The sequence below is a fragment of the Acartia tonsa genome, chromosome 4 (assembly GCF_053477335.1).
Source record: "Acartia tonsa isolate MP-2025a chromosome 4, ASM5347733v1, whole genome shotgun sequence".
NCBI classification, from domain to species: Eukaryota; Metazoa; Arthropoda; class Copepoda; order Calanoida; family Acartiidae; genus Acartia; species Acartia tonsa.
In genome coordinates, this window is record NC_137263.1 from 39,915,310 (window position 1) to 39,934,112 (window position 18,803).

At 33.6% G+C, this 18,803-nt stretch overlaps 2 protein-coding genes across 4 annotated transcripts; both read right to left on the bottom strand.

The window, feature by feature from the left end:
* Positions 1-2,973: 2,973 nt before the first annotated feature.
* On the bottom strand, positions 2,974-7,838 carry LOC145317165 (uncharacterized). 3 transcript variants are annotated; one of them, XM_080158110.1, is made up of 5 exons: positions 7,779-7,838; positions 7,234-7,462; positions 6,616-6,764; positions 4,513-4,669; positions 2,974-3,993 (listed from the first exon to the last, which is right to left on the bottom strand). In XM_080158110.1, exons 2-5 carry the CDS (start codon positions 7,431-7,433, stop codon positions 3,918-3,920), a joined length of 582 nt encoding a protein of 193 aa, XP_080014236.1. In that variant the 5' UTR covers positions 7,434-7,462; positions 7,779-7,838; the 3' UTR covers positions 2,974-3,917. The 3 variants fall into 3 exon arrangements, with proteins under 3 accessions (XP_080014236.1, XP_080014238.1, XP_080014237.1); XM_080158112.1 differs by having other exon boundaries at positions 7,701-7,833; XM_080158111.1 differs by lacking the exon at positions 7,779-7,838 and having other exon boundaries at positions 7,234-7,772.
* Positions 7,839-7,908: 70 nt separating this feature from the next.
* Positions 7,909-18,700, bottom strand: LOC145317164 (ATP-dependent chromatin remodeler Chd3-like). The gene is made up of 12 exons (XM_080158108.1): positions 18,642-18,700; positions 16,341-18,414; positions 15,870-15,993; positions 14,279-14,370; positions 13,875-13,959; positions 13,314-13,463; positions 12,854-12,928; positions 11,853-11,934; positions 11,450-11,575; positions 10,977-11,101; positions 9,126-10,552; positions 7,909-8,243 (listed from the first exon to the last, which is right to left on the bottom strand). Exons 2-11 carry the CDS (start codon positions 18,316-18,318, stop codon positions 9,127-9,129), a joined length of 4,263 nt encoding a protein of 1,420 aa, XP_080014234.1. The 5' UTR covers positions 18,319-18,414; positions 18,642-18,700; the 3' UTR covers positions 7,909-8,243; position 9,126.
* Between the last annotated feature and the right edge of the window lie 103 nt (positions 18,701-18,803).

Here is an 18,803-nt window from a genome sequence, read left to right on the forward strand (position 1 = left end):
TGAGTTAACAATCGCAATTAAATGACCTACATTTTTATAATTTTTCAAATTTAAAGCTTTTTAAAGAAAGAAACTATTCGGCAAAAAGTAAAACATTGGGGTTTTAAGAATAAGGTTGAAAATGGAGCAAGAAAGATTGGGGGGGGGGGGGGGGGAAGATCAAGGTCATAATAAAAAAGAGAAGAGTATTGGGTGTATTTAAAGAAATGGTGTTCAATCAAGTACACAAATTATTTCTACTACATCAATTCATTTTTTTTATGCCATCCCCTTCATAATAATATTTCTTGTTGTTTTGGTAAACGTTAATCCATAAAGTAAACATTACTAATACTATATTTCATTCATATGAAATGCTTTAATATTTGTCTTACTCCGCTGAATTTATTCGACTTGTCCTTGTGGAAGTATAGACCTTTAAATGTAAAATTATATCGGTGCGTCTTTAATAAACAGACATTAGTGCGTACTTGATTGAACACCACCTCGAGAATTGGGAAGTTTTTTGTTGCTATGGAAGGAGAAAAGCAAGCTTGCTAGCTCAAGCTATCACAACAATAGATTAGGTTGGTTCAATATCACAATAATGCTAATTTACAAAGCAGATAACCTATAGATAAACCTTAGATGGCTTAAGACAATTTTATTACATTTAAATTTAAGTTTTTTTCTCCTCTTTTTCTGCACCTCCCTTTCCCTGGGAATAAAGAGTCCCTAGATGCTGCGGAGCAGTATAGCTGGTATTAAAGAAAAAAGTACAATTCACTATTTATATTTGTTTTGGATAATTTTTAAAAGATAACACATTTTGGCTCTTGTGGTAAGAAATGAGAAACTAATGTGCTTTACACATTTTTTTCTATTCTTCTTTATAAAATGCTAAAAATCTTTTGACTTGATACTTTTTTTATATGATAAATTTTTGCCAAATAAAATATCCCTTAACCAACAGTATATCATAATATACAAAAAAATGTTTCGTCACATTTGCTTATCAAATATCACATATATAAGCAAAGTAAACAATATCATTACTTAACAATAACTGCTTAAAAGATAACATATCAAATGTAATGACTTGGTTTGATATATAACAAGAATTAGGACAAAAAGTTATCACATTTTTTTCCAAATATGATAAAGCTTCAAAATTGTAAAAATAGACCCAAAACAAGGAAACAAAAAAAAAATGTTTTCGGATAATAAACATAAAAACATAATTTTTATAGTTATGGAAAAATAATAGATTCCTAGATTATGATTGACAAGAAAATCAAAAACCCCGTTAAACCCCAAAAATTAGGGATGGCAATCCGTCAAATTGTTGGGCCGGATACGGATTCTTACAAGAATCCGTCAAAAAAAATGGCGGATTCCCGCGGATTCCGGATTCTTATTTTTGGCGGATTCCGGATTCTATCAATATTTTAAAAGGCTCTTAAATTTTTTTTTAATTAAGTGCTACGTATGTCCTAAAAAATAAAGTTCTTGGTGTTCTCTATAATTCACTTCCGAGAATCGAACCAGATTTTAAAAGATTTTATATATATAATGATGATAATCTTTGCCTTCAAAAAGCGGGAGTTGAAAGAAAAAACTCAAGACGCTAATTTTAGCCTACCAATAGAGAATCCGAATCCGCTATTAAAAAACGGATTCCGGATACGGATTCCAAAATTGACCAAAAATTGGGCGGATTCAGGATTCCTGATCCCGGATTCGGATTGCCAACCCTACCAATTATGCAATATTACTTTTTCGTTTAACACCATTAACGCTAACATTATCATTTTGGACTAAAATCATATTATTTAAATGGTTTTCATGTTCAATTTCTTCTTATCAGAGAAGAAAACTTGTAGACACTCTTGTCTTATTTCTCTTTGATATTCAAAACTAGTCCTCTTTGCTGTTTATTCTATGGTGTATATTTCCCTATTACAATAGATTTTGTTATGAAATTTAACCAAATAAGATGACAACATCAATAAGAAGCGAAACAAAATAAAAAATGAAATGGCTGTATCTATAGTTCGATAAAAAAACATAATCAATTATGTTTTTTAGCATTATATACTGTACATTACATTTCATATAATTCTGAGTAAAATGCAGCTACAAATTATTCACCTGTTTTTAATATTAAATGATTGTTATAACTAGCGAAAACATTTAAGTAAATAGATTAACTTTTGTAAAATCCTCCTCTGTTATCATAATTAACAACAAAAAATAACCTTCAAATTATGGCATATCTCTTTTTGTCAGATTGTTGGCTGTTCTGTTTTTGCCATCTTCAAAGAAAATTACATTATTTTTTTTTATAGCGTTCAATATCATGTTGAGCATTTTTAAAATAATGACTATATTGTAGTCTATACGCGGCGCTAATCATAGTGTTGATTACTTGCATTTCTTTTTCATCATATCTGTAATATAATATCGCATTTAGTTTTATGATGTCTTGTATACTTCTAGCTCTAAAAAAGGTTGTTAAATAAAAGGGTGAAGGAAGCAAAATATGACTTTGACTGACTTTCAATTGGAAATTCTTCATAAAATAGGGAACATGCACAAAAAATATTTAGTTGGCATTTTCTAAGATAGGCATTTTCTGAGGCGTTTTTAAGATGACCCATGAAGTCTTAATTTATATTAGCGTTAGTTTGACTTTAACAACGCAGTTGGCTTGTAATTATTATTGAGAATTTGAGGTTAATGGGCGATAGACAACAAACCCTTGATTGCACGACCTTCGTCTGCTCTTCATAACTTAGCAAGGACTTAGTAGTAAGTTGTAGTTGTATGATACAAGGCTCTTACCATTGTTGTCACTTTTTTATTCAAGAGGAATAATAAAAATATGTTACCTTATGAGATTTTTAGATTCCTTTCTTAGATAATTTTAGACAATTTTGTTCCAGATATACCAGCAGCAGTCTTGCACATTTCAGCCATTGTTATCAGGCTATCTCTAGGTTATGAAGAAACAGGTATAAATATTTACAAAATGAGCATACATGTAATTCAAATATAATTATTAGTCATATAGTTAGATGTTAAGTGATTTCGATCATGAATTTGTCATCACAGGGGGGGTGGGAGGGTATAGACATGATAAGCCTCTCGACAAAGATTAGGGAAACAATTAGTTTAAAACCACTTAAACAATCTAAGACTCATCGTTGACTCCGAAAATCACTCACGTTAAACAAATTAAATAAGTCTTAATTTAAAATGTCTAACAAAACTATTTATATTCTAAATCACAAAATAGTTATAAGTTTATAACTAGATATTTTGATCATACACGATAAAATTATAATCAAAATATAGGTAGACATTAGGTAATACAGATATAGATTAATACAGTAAATCGAATAAAGTAAGGAATTCACTTTAATTTTTTTATACTTTTAAATATGAAATGAAACAAGTAGCATTAATCTACCTGTGAAACGTTACGTAAAGATATAAAACAAAAACTATAAAATTGTTTCGAGTCCAAAGAAAAATTTAAGTAGCGTAGGTAATAGGTATATGCTTGATTAATAGCTAACTTAAACATCGGAATATAACACAAATAAGTTATTTATTGCAACGTATATTAGACAGTTAAAAAAATGAAAGTTTTGTTGACCCAGAGGGGCCGAATGCCTGTACCAACATAACAGGTTTTAGTCATGTAACTTAATTTTGTTTTATAAGTTACGAAAATTATATTTTACTATTAAATATTAGGTTGAAAGCAACATATTTGGTTATTATTTAAAAAATGCCAATATTATGAATTGTCAAATATACTAAAAATAGCATTTATATATGTATATGTTCATTATATAAAAATTAAAATATTGCTGTATATGTACATTAGAAATAGCTAACTGTCGTATTTTGATTTTTCACAGGACTCCCCCTTAAGAACAGCCAGTACAGGATTTAATATACTCCGAAGTTTTCTCTGCGTTTCCTTCAGATTTGTGATAACACAGCCTAAAAAATTCAAATTGGAATTTTCAACATTTTTTGGTAGATTTTATGAAAAAACATTGGAGGATTTTTATGGTTATTTTTTCCTCACTTGTTTCTTTTTTGAATTCAAAGGTAATTTTAAAAGAAAGAGAGAAAAACAACTTTAAAAAATACTTAATCTTATTAAAAGTTGAAATTATTTTTTAAAAACTCTTCTGTGCTTTGTACAGTTCAGTAACTTTTTAAAAAAAATAGTAGGAAAGACAGATAAAATTCATATGTATGTTTATCGCATCGTATTATAGAGTTCTAATCTCCAAGGATAATTAATTAAGTCTATTAATTTAATAGAAAATAAAAGAGTGATTCCAGCTTTGTCGACACTGTAATTCGATACTATACATGATTTTTCAGTAAGGCTCCGAACAGGTATAAATCTTGCGGATACGAAGCCATACTGGAAAATTTGTTACTAAATTAACACAGAGATAATATGTAAAGTCCATAGTCAGAAAATTTGACATAAAAGCCTTGCTTTACCTTGAGTATGGTGGACAGAGTCCGCCAAAAGCTTCTCTACAATTGGCACAGTAGAACAGTAATCCTCTGATGAGGGCTGGTTCTGGACAATCACAGTAAGACAGGGCAGACGCCAGGGATTTGTTCAGGGTATACTCAGTTTGGGATACAGAGCTTTCTACAAGAAATGGATTTATTTTCATTTGGATCTTACACCACAGAGTGTCATGTACTCTAATAAAGTGAAACTTGTAGCTGGTTAAAATAACTATCCCCCTTCCATCCGTCGCATTTACCCCATCTCTTCCATCCTAATGGATGAACGAACTGACCAATAAGTGATGTACATGTTTTTATTTTCATTTGTCATAAAATTCTCGTGTATTCTATATCCATATTCCTAGATATCAGATGGAGGTTTCGTGAAACAAAGATTCCGAAGTAACCGACAATTGTAATTGAAATTAAATCAAAATGTCCAAAAAGCTTAAATATGTACTACAGGGTGCGCCACATATCTAGGGACTTTTTCTAAATTGTAAACAAATGATTTTATTAGCAAATTAGGTATATGACTATTAAATCATTGAATAAAATCGCCGCCAGCATCAATCACCGCCTCTACCCGCCTCCTCAACCGCCGGCAGGCCAAGGTCAGAATGTAACTGTCCAAGCTGGCGAAGTTCTCCTTAATAGTGGCAATGAGGGAGGTCTTTATGGTATGGGTACGTCTATTGGTGCATGCTTCAAAGTAGCCCAAGGTCCAAAAGTCCATTGAATTAAGATCGGGCTGCTGGAAGGCCCCATTTCCTTAGGAATGTGAGTAACCGCAGGATCCAAATTAACCCAACTTTCAAGCTACCCTTTGACACGGAGGCTCTTATTTGGACCACAGTTGAGCTAGAACGACGTTCTATACCTTTTTGGAAATGGCAGGAAGATTTATCTAGGGTTGTCAGCGCAATTCATAGTCTAAAATGAGTTTTAAGTTCCATATGGGTCTCTGACGTCGAGAAACGAGAAATTTTCACGATTTTACACGATTTTTGACGTTTTTGGCACCTCTAAATCTGCCACGTTTCTTTTTACCGTAGTACTAAAGCCAAGCCATTTTAGATAAAGAGCTGTAGTCTTTTCTAGTGTCTTACTTATGTATCTAACAGTATCCCCAGCAAGTTGCATAAGTCTAGCTCACCTACAGATAGGCTGAGGTCCGATTTAGTGGGCCCTAGTTGAGAATCCAGATTATACCACCGGCGCACTTCGAATCTGCCTTGTTGAACATAAGCGCGGCCAGCTCGGAGTACGAGCCCATCTTCGCCCAAAGATTTTTTGTGCTAAAAGGTCATTACCTAAGCTTTTTATAGTGGGGTCAAACGTCCTGATTGGTCAAGTACTTTTGACGCTATGGCCGTTTTAAAAAAAGTCCCTAGATATGTGGCGCACCCTGTATATGTATGTACAATACAAATATTCCTATCTTAGATGACCAGAGGCACGCCCATGAGAAACAAAGCATGCCTACATAAATTATTTCATTCCTGAGCATATCTCCCCTAAATTTTCTCTAGTCTTGTACTTTTAGATCATAGTAAAATGACACACTCTTAAAAGCTCAGGATTGAAACGTTTTTTTTCTTCAAATCATCTTCCCCCTGCACTTAACTTGTCTTGAAGTTACCTTACAAGAGCTTAGAGATTGTCAGACGATTTATCTGTTTAATGAGGAGAGACATTATCAGAAAATATTTATCCCTGATAACATGTCTTAGAAATTCCTTTTAATATATCAAGACATTTATTCGATACGCAATAGTCGTTAAACCTTCGCAAAATTTATATACAGTGTATCTGACCCAAAATGTTTATCAGTTTATTATCAGAAAAAGTACTACTGGTGCTTCCCGTAGTTTAATATTCCCCAGAAAAATTTTATTTTTTTGGAGGGGGGGATTTTTATTTTTGGGGGGTTGGGGGTGTCCTTAAAAAAATAGCTTAAAACCACCACAGGACCAATAGGTATATACCCTGAAGAGTAGAATTCGATCGGTTCAGTGGTTACCGAGATTTTAAGGGACGGACGGACAGACAGACATCATTCTACTTTGTATTATAGATACACACCTTCATTGTATAGGGGATTCAAAACCATTTTATTGGTGCTCTCTCCATCCAAGCTTTCCAGAGATTCATTTGCATTCTCTCCTTCGGTTTCAGGTTCAGCTTCGTGGTAGGGATTTAAGAAATATTTGGGTTTCTTCCTATTCGGTTTCCTAATTGTAAGAGAGATATGGTAAATTAGTAAATAAAAATTAACGACAAGAAATGGCAATAAAAAGAATCTGACTAGGTAAGCTTTTAAATGAACTTCTATTTACGATTCGCTTTCAAGCAGATATTAAGGACAATCCTCAATGATTTTTTATGGTAGCTTAAAAATAAGGGTTTTCTTAGCTTTATTTTAGATAAAGGGAGTATAGGCTAGCCTAAAACCTATTAATGTCAAGCTCAAGTAAACATTTGATAGGCATACTTTAGCTTTACATAAACTTCTCATATCAATAGGCCTTAACCTATTTTTGTCAAGATTTGGGATACTTAAACCTGTCATATTAATGTTAGGCTATCCCTAACTTATATTTGTCATGAATAAGTATACACAAGCCTATACCAAACCTATCTTATAACATCAACTTAATGACAGAATTAAGATTTAAAGCCATTATTTAAAGGAAAAATTACCCCTTCTCCTTTTCTCTGTAAATTGAGTCCTTTTTTCTTTCTTCGTTTGGGCATGGACAGGAAACCTTTCTCTTAATTATCCTCCTTGTAAAATACCCAGATTTTTGCCCGGCTTCTTTGAGCATTATTGATGTTGTGTTGTTGTCAAAAGCAGCTGGCAACTTGTGATTCTTTACAGCTACTTTTTGTTTCTTTCCCATTTTTATTAGTATCTATGCTGCAGTATCCACTACAAATATATTAGTTTTATAGCAACTAGACAAAAGCTGTTTCTATAATCAAAGTTATAGTTTGTTGCTTACTTAGACGGACAGATGTACCGGCATACAAATGGACAGGAGGCGCACGTCCTTATTGTGAAATGGTGGGACGTACAGAAAGATAAACTTTTTGTAGGCCATTGTTTTAGATGTCCTAAGGGTCATAGAAATAACGAGAAATCACTAAAAAATTATAGACATATTCACAAGACATTTCTTAGTTCTCTTGGCTTTTCTGTAATTCTTTCAAATACATTGATATCAAGGTAGCAAAAAGATTTGAACCTTATGTAATATTGGTAGCTGGAATGCAGTATTACAAAGCTACTTTCATTGTCAGTGTCTGAAAAAATGATTACATATTAAGTTGATTGAGCTACATACTCAATGAAAAATAATTTTATTAACTCATTAAATTCTTTTATGGACTCAAAAAGTTTTAGAGTTAATTGACCAAAAGTACAAAGTTACTGGTAAAGGTAATACTATATGTAAGTGTATGTTTTTAAAAAGTTTTTAAGTTACATAAAAAAACGAGCATTAGAAAATAAAATCTATGTCAAAAAACTTTATGAAAATGTTATTTGAAAAATATTTGCAAAATCTCATAAAGTGAAAGCTAGAAGTATTGCCAAAAAAATTAAGACATACGAAAATATTATAATGTTTCTTTTTAGGTTTTCATATGTAGAGGTGTATTTGCTTCAAATCTGTTTGAAAAACTCTGTTCATGACCTTTACAGCAAAATCCTAAAATAAAAGATTTAATTACATTACACAAAATCATACAAGTTTTATTTTAAAACATTCTATAGAAAAGCACATTTAATCATATTAAAATCTGATAAGTGGAAAACAAATTTGAGTAGGTATTTAACTATTAGGAAAAACTTTAGGACCACAACGGCAGGCAACCCCCCTATTTTCAACATTAAAAATGTATTTCTTTTTCATTGCAGGTAGTCCCTTTGGGACCCCAGCCCCATTTCTGGATTTCAAACTCACCAAGTCCTTCATAAAGTAATAAAAACTATTTAACCAAGAGAATATAATATAAGTGTATGAATTTATATTCTATGCCTTAAATTTTAAAAGATGTTTTCATAAGTTTTTGAGCGCAACTTGTCTGTATGTCTGTCACCCAATCACCTATAATAAAAGTATCTAAGCATGGCAATCTGTCTAAATTTGGACCGGATTCGGATTCTTACAAAAATCCGTCCAGAAAAATGGATTCCGGAAACTTATTTAAAAAAAATATATTTCAGATTATAGCAATATTTTAAAAGGCTTAAAAAAAAAAAAAATTATGGTATTAAATTATACCGGGTACTGGGAAGAATCTAAAGCTGCGTTTTTTAATATTTTCTGATCTCTCCACTTGGTTGTGTAGCATTGTGATCTTTGCCTTCAAAGAGGGGCGGGTTGAAAGAAAAAAACTCAAGACGCTAATTTTAGCCATGCAATTAAGAATCCGAATCCGCTATAAAAAAACGGATTCCAGATTCTGGATTCCAAAATTGGCCAAAATTTTGGCGGATCCCGGATTCGGATTGCCAACCCTAAATGTATCACTGTAAGTACAGTTTTTCTTTTTTAATATCTCAAAAAAAAAAAAAAAATAGAGTTTACCTTAATTAGATTTTGGTTTTGAAGTGGCTTCAGCTTTAGGGAAGTAGTCCAACATAGATTTCTTCTTTTTAGCGGGTCTAACAGTTAAATCCAATAAAATAGGAAGAGAATTATTGGCATCAATATTCTCCTTAGACTTCACGTTTTTAACAGCTGAACTCAAACCTGCCCTAAACTCATCATTTTCTATGCTTTTTCTCCCCTTTTCAGCCGATTTACATGAATAATCCTTTTCTTGTCGATACATTGAAATGCTTTGCTGATCCTTTCTTTCTTCAAAGGGTTTAGCATTTGTCTTTGTTACATTCTTTGACATAGAACTCTCAGCATTAGCCAGGGAGACATCCGAGGCAGTTTTCTTTCTAATGTTGTCAGCAACTATTTTGTTATTATCTCTTGCTGTTGGAATTTTACCTTGAACTAGAACTTGGTTTCTTACTTTATCTGAACTGTTTATACCTTTTGCAATTTTATGCTTTAGAGGTTCTACATCTTTCTTTTTGTTGTCATCTAATGAACTAAATGACATTTTGTGGACGCCGGAGGCAGTCTTCAGAGTCTTCTCTTTTGTGTAACCATTTCCAGTAGTATTTTTCAGGTTCTCGCCTTGAGGATAGCTTTTTTTAACAACAGCTGTTGAGCTCACTACATCCATACGTTTTGCCGTATTTTTGTCCTTAGTAGAGGTATTGATTTTATGCTTTATATGTTCTACAACTTCCATATTATTGTCGTCTAATGAACTGACTGAAATATTGTAGATGTCAAAGGCAGTCTTCTCTTTTGTGTAAACATTTCCACTAGTATTTTTCGGGTTCTCGCCTTGAGGATAGCTATTTTTATCAACAGCTGTTGAGCTCCCTCCATCCATACGTTTTGTCATATTTTTGTATTTTGTAGAGGTAGTGATTTTATGCTTTATATGTTCTACAACTTCCTTATTATTGTCGTCTAATGAACTGACCAAATTTTTGTTATTTTTCTTTTTGATAGCTTTAATTTGGGCAGATTTCATTTTATTTTCTTTCTTAGGAGCATCTTTGGTTTCGCCGGTATGTACACTAGATGGAAGTTTATCATTTGAAGCATCCAGTTCTTTATCATCCTTCACCTCAGATGTAGGATCACATTTGTTTGAATTATCTGCCTCTTCATCAGTAGAATAATCAGAAGAATCATATGACTCTACTCCTTCATGATTCCAAAGTTGATCATCTTTATCCTCCATTTCTGCGTGATTATCCTGATCCTTTCTGGTTCCAGACGTAGGTTTCTCTTCTTGTGTAGTAGATTTAGTATCATCTGATTTGTCATCACTATCCTCATCACTGTCATTATCAGGTACAAAGTACTTTACAGGTTTTTTGATTCTCTTGCCTTTGCCCATACTTTCAAGTAATTCCTCTTGGTAGTTCTCATAATCAGTTCTATAAAATAAAAGTTATCAATAAAACTAAAGCTTTACACAGCTATAGCTGAAAAGAAGAATGTTTGAATAAGAGTTAAAGCTGTGGAGATAATCTTTCATGTGACAAACTACTGTCAATGATCAGTGTTATGATACCCCTGCAGGGTTGCTTGTAAGGGGAAAATGTTTTGAAAAAAATAACATGGACCCAAATGATTCCAAATTGCCTATTTCGGCGAGAAATGCAATAAAAATTTGAAAGATACCAAAACTTGGGGTAATTAGTGACCCAGGCCAAAAGATTTTACCCCATTATCTCTAAAACTAAGGGAGTATCACTCAAAATAAAATTGCTGGTATGTCGTGGCACCAGTCACCACATCCCCCCCCCCCCCCCCCCTTTAAGATTTAAAGAACACACTTTACGTATAAAAGTATAATACTTGAGGAGATTGTTCCAGTAGGCAGGACCAGAAGTGTTGTGCTTGGTGTTGCTTTTATCATCAGTGTTAGATTTATTATTATCCATACAATCTTCAATCTTTTCTACGGTGTTGTAGGTGGCTACCTAAAACATGAAAGAAAAATAAGATGAAATTGTGAAAAAATAATGATATTGATGTCACTTTTTTCAAAGTCAGTAGAGAAGTAATTTTAAGGAATAATATAAATATGAAAAAAAATTCCACATATAATTACTTTTAATTTAGATCCACATTATTTATATTATCACTCACATGACAAGATCATGCAAGAAACTGTCAACTATTAAAACACCCCCCCCCCCTCCCCCACACACACTTTCAAGCACCTGTTAGTCTCTGCAAGATTTATCTAACCTAGCCAAAGTCTAATGAACACTAAGGTCAGAAGGGAAGTGTTATAAATCTCAAGATCTTTAACAAGATGGCTTTACCTTAAAGCTTGAAAGATACTGGTTTGCCCAGCTCTCACTCTCTGTGATACCATGTTGATCTCTGTCAAGTAAGGCAGTGATAGTCTCCTCGTTGTAATCAATTTCTTCACTGGCATTCGAATCATCCTGAATAATTATATTTGTAACGTTATCTAACGCTTTTCTAAAGTCAACTCTGCAAATGATGATTATACTACAATACATTTTGTTTCATTCCACAAAAAAATATTTTTATAACATATTAATGCAACCTTTCAAGTTTTTTTTATAAAAAAAACAAGGACGATTATGTCTGACAGTCACAACAATAATTTCAACATATTTTGAAATGTAACCTTTTATTTCCAAGTCAAAACTGGGTTTTAAAATGACAGCGAATGATTTTTTTTAGTTTTTAGTTTACCTTAAACAATTGATCGGTGCCGAACTTGAGAATCTCCTCAATTTCATGCTTGGACAGGGTGGAAGACTGCCCTGCATTCATGCCTGCGCACAAGGTTCGAACATTTATCTTCAATATACAACAAGGACAATTATGTTACTGTCCATATAGGCAGCACAGCTAGATATTGAATATGAAATAAAAGCAGTCAATTAACCAAATACATCTATAAAAAATTGAGTAACAACGCATTTAATATAAAACATTATTTAGAAGTCTGAGTAAAATCTCCGAAATAATTAATAATTTGAATACGAGATTCTTAATAAACCTACACCGTTAATTGCAATTTCATTATATTTATAACGTGATAAATAAATAAAAGTTCATGATAGAATACAGATAAAGTTCGGTGTGAAGAAAATTGGCGTTTTAAAGAACTTTTAGTATGTAAATATTTATATTTTTATTCAATTCGGTCTTTTTAAAAGCAAAGATTTTCTATAATTAGGGTCGGTCCGTCCGTACGTCCGTAATGGATATTTTTTTTTGTTAATTTAGGCATGTTAAAATTGTCCTATCGATTTCAAATTTTGCATGGTGATTCCTTTAGTAGTTAGGTACGATTTAGAAAGCGTAGCAACTCTATAATCATTACCAAAATGTCCGTACGTCCATTTTAAACATGTTGAAGTTTTTTACTTTTTCAACAACAAATTTTTATGTGATCTAATCATCCGATTGATCTGATTTTTGGTATATTGATTCCTGAGACAACAAAGTATAATGTAATAAGCGAAGCAACTCTATAATCAAGTCCTAAAATGTAAGTATGTCCGGTCCATAAACATTATCCTGTATCAAGCAGTTTTTCAACAAATTTACTTACAATTTTGCTTCGAGTCTTATACATTTATATTCAGTTCTGACATTTACAAGTGTTAATGTCCGTTTGTCCTACCGTTTCAGTGCTTCGCTTTTATGGATGTTGTCATCCTTGTTGATATATTAAAAATGTTATCCCTGGCTGTACAACAAGATGAGTGAGCATCATCTTTCTTTTCGCAACCTCTACCACTTGCTCTTCTACTGTGTTCCTTTAAAAATATATCAAAATGCATTTTTTGACAAATTAAGAGTTTGTAGAAGCATAAATTTTTAAGTTAAAATAACCAAAATTTGTTATTAGAACCAGGGCTCGATAGTCGCGCGTCTACCTCGCATATCCGCAAAATTTAAATTTGTCAAACCCTGGTTATATAAAAACCCTATTAGCTATTTCTAGCAGATTTTTTTTAACATTTACCTTCTTATTTTGAATATGTCATATGCAAAAACAGTTAATACCAAAACAAATTTTAGTACAGAAACAAGGATATAGAATGAAAACTAAACAGTACATGGTTTCATAGATGTAGGATCATTGTGATGGATACAAAGCTATGTAAAACACAATTAACGTGCTTAAAATGAAAAACTTACTTAGTTACGAATCTATAAATCATAACTTTATTGGTCTGTCCAATCCTGTGGGCCCTAGAGAATGCTTGGATATCGTTGTGGGGGTTCCAGTCTGAATCGTAGATAATCACGGTATCCGCAGTTGCCAGGTTGATTCCCAGACCCCCAGCTCTGAAAGAAATAACATTCATGAGGAGCAATCCTGTAGCAATATATCTAGACTTAGGACAGAATATTCCAAAAATCAGCCGTTTATCTTAAATACCAACCAAGAAAATAAAACTTTCCCAATAAAAATCCAATAAACTCATTTGCATTATCCAGACAAAATAAGCTATATACTTGATGCATAATGGTATAAGAAATAGACAAACAAAATCAGACATATAAAGCCATACAGATGGACAGACAGAGTTACAGAGTACTTTTAATGGACAAGGACACACAAAAATAAGAATTGCACATAAGCATAATTGACCGAACGACATAATAGTTTTATAGTATAGCTTCGCTTATAAAAATACAAATATGTTTCATAGTATAGCTTCGCTTATAAAAATACACATATATTTAAATATAAACCTGGTGGACAAGAGAAAGCAGAGCTGCGTTGCTCCTGGCTCATTAAATCTATCGATGGCATCCTGTCGCTCACTGCCCTTGATGCCTAAATTACATCAAGTAGAATTCTAGTTGAAATGGGGGCTGACCATTTTGAAAAATAGAACGATATTAACACATTGACGGGCAGAATTAATTAATAGTCATAATGAATTGCTATTTTATCTATTGATAGAATATTAACTCTTTATATATGTGGTTCTCCAAATAACTATAATCTAAGACACATAGTTCCTGGTTAAATCCTCTTCCTCAAATTAAGACTTAAGTTTAATGTTTGGCTTCAACTTCCCATTTTATATGGCAAAACCTCTAGAGGCTATGAGCGAAGCTACAAGCTAGTGACTTGTTAAATAAAACTTTACCTCCATCAATTCTCTCGTATTTAATATTGAGGCCAGTCAAAAAATCTTCTAAAATGTCCAACATCTTTGTCATTTGGGAAAATATCAGAACTCTATAAAAAGCAAAAGAGATTTAAAAAAGGATCAATTTGTTCATAAGTAGCGCAGCAACTATAAGACATCACTTAAAGAAGCAGAATGCAGGGAGGGAGGGGACATTGGGCTGTTTATTACACTAGTCCTAAAAAATTTATGATAACGTTTACTTATTCGCTTTTTGGAAACTTTTATTGAATTTTGATTGGTTGGTTCATTAAGTGGAGTGTCCAAAGGTTTCAATCGCTTACTTTAACCTACAAAAGTAGTAATTTTGTTTATCAACATTGGGGATATACTTCAATTTTTCAGCCATTGTCATATACCTTTAGATGCAACTTAAAACATAATAGCTCCAATTTTTACAAAATTGTTTTTTACCAACTATAAACAATTTGAAATCTAAATAAGCGCAGGTAAATCCCGCCAACTTCTTAAACAATTCAAACTTTGCAATGATAGATGTACTGGCGTTTTGATATTATACCCCCTTTTCATAGAGTAGCTGCTTTAACCCTTACAGCTCGGGCCCCAATTCCCACCTTAATAGATCGGCTCCTGTTACAAATAAAGATGTAAAAATTTTTTCTGGTGGTTCATGTGTATTTTTAGAGAAAATTACTTTTTCTAGTCATAGCAGCCAGGCCGCTTCTTAGCCGCTTATTAGCGGCCAGCCGCTAAATTTTAAAACAGCTGTAGAGCGGCCAATTTTGCAGTTAGGATGACCAAATTTTAGGACGAACTTTTATTTTTCATAACAAAAAAATTACTTTTTCTGATCATCGCCAAAACAGGCAAATAACGGAAACCGCCATTTTCGGCGGTTACGGCGGTAAAACGGCGGTTGGCGGCGCCGATTAATATTTTTATCTGTTTGATTTTGCTCAAGGATTTACCAAAAAAATTTATAGGACTCTAGCTGTAATAGAAGCCAGGATATTCATGATATATGTCTGTATTAAAAGCCGGACAAAAATCGGTCATAAAGTCGGTCAGGGAGCGGTCAAACGGTCATAATACATTTTTTCTCAGAAGGTCATTGATATCTAAGTATTCACCAAAAAAATTTTAGGTTTCTCCTTATACACAAAAGTCATAATGTAGAAATTAAGATTTTTTTAGAATTTTTTTCTAATTTTGGTGCTACCCAACCGACTTTGACCGGACACCACGACCGACACAGACCAGATATCCTAATAAAATCAACTCTTGCCGACGTATAATTATAAAACTTAAAAAGTCATGAAGTCACAGCACTCCATCTTACCTACAAAAAAAATGAGATTGAAAAAACTAGAGGGGGGGGGGGGCTCTTGGAGCCCCCCCCCCCCCCCGATCTGTAAGGGTTAAAATAAACAAAATTAAAGTAATATACCTTGTTTTCTAAAATGTTTATGATGATAACGATTGCAAAAAATATTTAGTGGTGTTAAGAGCAAATACATAAAAACATATGAAATGAAAAGCATGAAATAACAGACGAAAAACAGTAGCTACACTACTAAAAATAGTTTACCTATGGCCTTGCTCTTGTAGCTTAATAAGCATTTTTTCCAGCAATGCTAGCTTGCCAGAACCAGCTGTTAGGTCTGATACCTGGAACATGCCACTAGGAGTAACATGGGCCTGCTCTGCTGGTCCTTAAAAAGTATTTTTGAATGTTAATGGGACGGCTAAGATCTATGAAGTTAGAGTAGTATCTGAATAATAACACAGTCATGGGGTTTTCTTCATAAATATATTGCAAATGATCGAAAAAATGCAAATTTAGGTTATAAAAAGCGCAGCAAAGATAGGGCTCGCAGCGCAAGTTCAATATTTTTTTTCTCACGGGCCTTAAATCCCTCCAAAAATAGCTTAAAACTTGCCCTGGACAAATACCCAAATTTACTGGAAGCCGTTGAATAAAAGTTCTAGTCGTTTCTGAGTTATTAGCAACATAAAAACACCAATTACTAGTTTAAAATATAGGATATACAATAAATACCTGGTAAAAGAAAAGGATGATTTGTGCACTTTTTCAGCTCCATCATTATATTCAATAAAGAAACTTGTCTACCAGTCTTAGCTGTTAGAGCTGCAAAGTTTTTAGTGAGAATATCTTTGTACACTTTTCTTTGCAGTGCGGTCAGATTTGTGCGAACAATCATTTCCGACTTGGGCGGCATTGCTTTCAGCACATCAGCTTTCATCCTACGCAGCATGTGAGGGCTCAACACCTCGTGTATCTTTCGTACTTGCTCCTCCTTACCTAGATCCTGCAAAGATTCCTCAAATTCTTCCAGGTCCGTAAACTTGTTTGGAGTAAGAAAGTTTAATAGATAAAAGAGTTCCTGGAGGTTATTCTGAAGTGGAGTGCCAGTCAACAGCATTTTATAGTTGACTTTGTAGGTAGAGAGGACACGAAAAAATAAGGTTTTGTTATTTTTTAACCTGTGTGCTTCGTCAACAACAACAGCTTCCCAATTGAATGAGGTCAGACACGCAGCATCTGTGTTAATATTTTCATACGAGGTTAGGAGTACATCAAACTTAACTGTATTAGAATTAGTTCTTGTAGCGCGTTTGGTCACACGTCCTTTGTTCTCAAAAGTTAGCTCGTGTTCTCTAATAACACGCCTATCTTCTTGATACCCTGTGTATGAGACAACATAAAATTCTGGCGCCCACAAGGCAAACTCTCTCTCCCAGTTGACCAGAGTAGACAATGGCACCGTGACCAGAAACGGACCCTTGCAGTGCCCCTCCTTGAACAGCGAGTACAAGAATGTGATCGCTTGTATTGTTTTACCCAATCCCATTTCGTCAGCTAGGATTATATTTGTTTTGTTTCTCCAGGAATGTCTTGCCCATGACACGCCTTCAAGTTGATAAGGGTGTAAAGCAAGACATTCTGGTAACCATTTACACATGCTGTTATCTTCATATTTAATATCAAGATTTGTGGTCGGCTTTTCAGGGAAGGGCTGATACTTTTGCGTCCATTGATCATTTGCCTTACTTTTGGCTTTTGTTTTATTTGTACGAATTTCCTTGAGCTCTTCATAGTTTTTTATTGCTTGCAGAAGGCCGGGAATCCTTTGATCCTTCTTTTCCCAGGTACAGTTTTCATAGGACAAATCCTGCCATTTCACAAGATATTGGATCGTTCCATCTGGAATAGTTCGCATGTTTATTACTCTATTAGGTTGTAACCATCCAGGTCTTACTCCAAACTTTACAAACTCGTTATAAATATATGGATTTATATCAGCTTCTTCATAAAAATCATCAATTTCTGTTGGCTCTTCAAATTTATTCTTAGCCATGTACATCCTGTATCCATTTGGCCAGTAAACCTCGAGTTGAACCTCCTGAACCCAGGAACAATTCCAATATGAAGCATCTTTCCATTTAACAAAGAACTCACGCTGGTCATTCTGTCGAATTTTGCGGCGTTTTGATTTGGCTGCAATCTGAGATTCGTTGGGGCAGTCTGGTGCTGCAAGTTTTACCTGTTGCTCTTTCCATCTCCAGGTGATAATTTTGTATATTTTACCCGGAAGAGGATCACAGTCACACCTGGCACATTTCCACTCTCCAGCAGGGACCTCCTGTAGTGGTGGTACCAGGCAGTCAAGATGGTAAACATCAGGACAAGTGTCGCAACATATGAGCTGCCCACCATCTCGGCAAATCTTACAATAATGTTCATGTTCACTCTCCTGGTCTGAACTACATTCAAATTGATCCTTAGAATCAGATTGTGAATAATCTCTCTTGAATTTCTTCGTATTTCTACTGTCTTTTTCATGATACCGCTTTCTATTATTTGTCAGTGTAGTTTCTCCTTCCTCAAACAGCTGATCGCTCTCTAATTCTTCACTGTCCTCAGTAGAACTGTTCTCAATCTTCTTTTTATTCTCTTTCTTAAAGGACAATTTAACTTTTATTTGTGATGAATAGCTTTCTTCCTGGTCGCTCATTTCTTCTTGATAACTCTTGGCTTTTCTTTTGTATCTTGTTCTTCTTGTGATACGAGGAAAAGATTCTTGTTCACTTTCTTCAGAAGATTCATTTTCCTAGAAAAATATTTTGCTAAATTGAGTAAAAGAACTAAATACTTTATGTGTATATAAATAGTTGCTTAGCCGAGAGTATATTAGTAATTGTGGGAGTGGAGGTGTGGGGTGATTGTCTTTTCAATTGAACCAACATCGATAATAGATAATCAAAGTAAAATTTTTACAAGAGATAAACAATGGATGAGAAAAATATATGCCTGCATAGAAAGTTTAAAACGATATACCTGATATTTATCCTTTGATTCTCTTGTCCTGCTTCTTAGTACTCGATCATTTGCGTTTTTCTATGTTTGTTGTAAAGGGATTTTTATCGAGAAAAACAAGCATTAGTATGTCCATAAGTGGCTTAGCATAAAGATTGAAAAAACGAACTTTAAGAGTATAAT

Coding starts and splice junctions, on each gene's coding strand:
- LOC145317164 (XM_080158108.1), bottom strand. CDS start 18,318: ATGAGCGACCAGGAAGAAAGCTATTCATCACAAATAAAAGTTAAATTG. Junction 14,371..15,869: donor CTACAAGAGCAAGGCCATAG/GTAAACTATTTT, acceptor TGCTTTTTATAG/AGTTCTGATATTTTCCCAAA. Junction 10,553..10,976: donor TACTGGAACAATCTCCTCAA/GTATTATACTTT, acceptor TTTATTTTATAG/AACTGATTATGAGAACTACC.
- LOC145317165 (XM_080158110.1), bottom strand. CDS start 7,433: ATGGGAAAGAAACAAAAAGTAGCTGTAAAGAATCACAAGTTGCCAGCT. Junction 4,670..6,615: donor GAATCCCCTATACAATGAAG/GTGTGTATCTAT, acceptor CATTTCTTGTAG/AAAGCTCTGTATCCCAAACT. Junction 3,994..4,512: donor CTCTGTCCACCATACTCAAG/GTAAAGCAAGGC, acceptor TGAATTTTTTAG/GCTGTGTTATCACAAATCTG.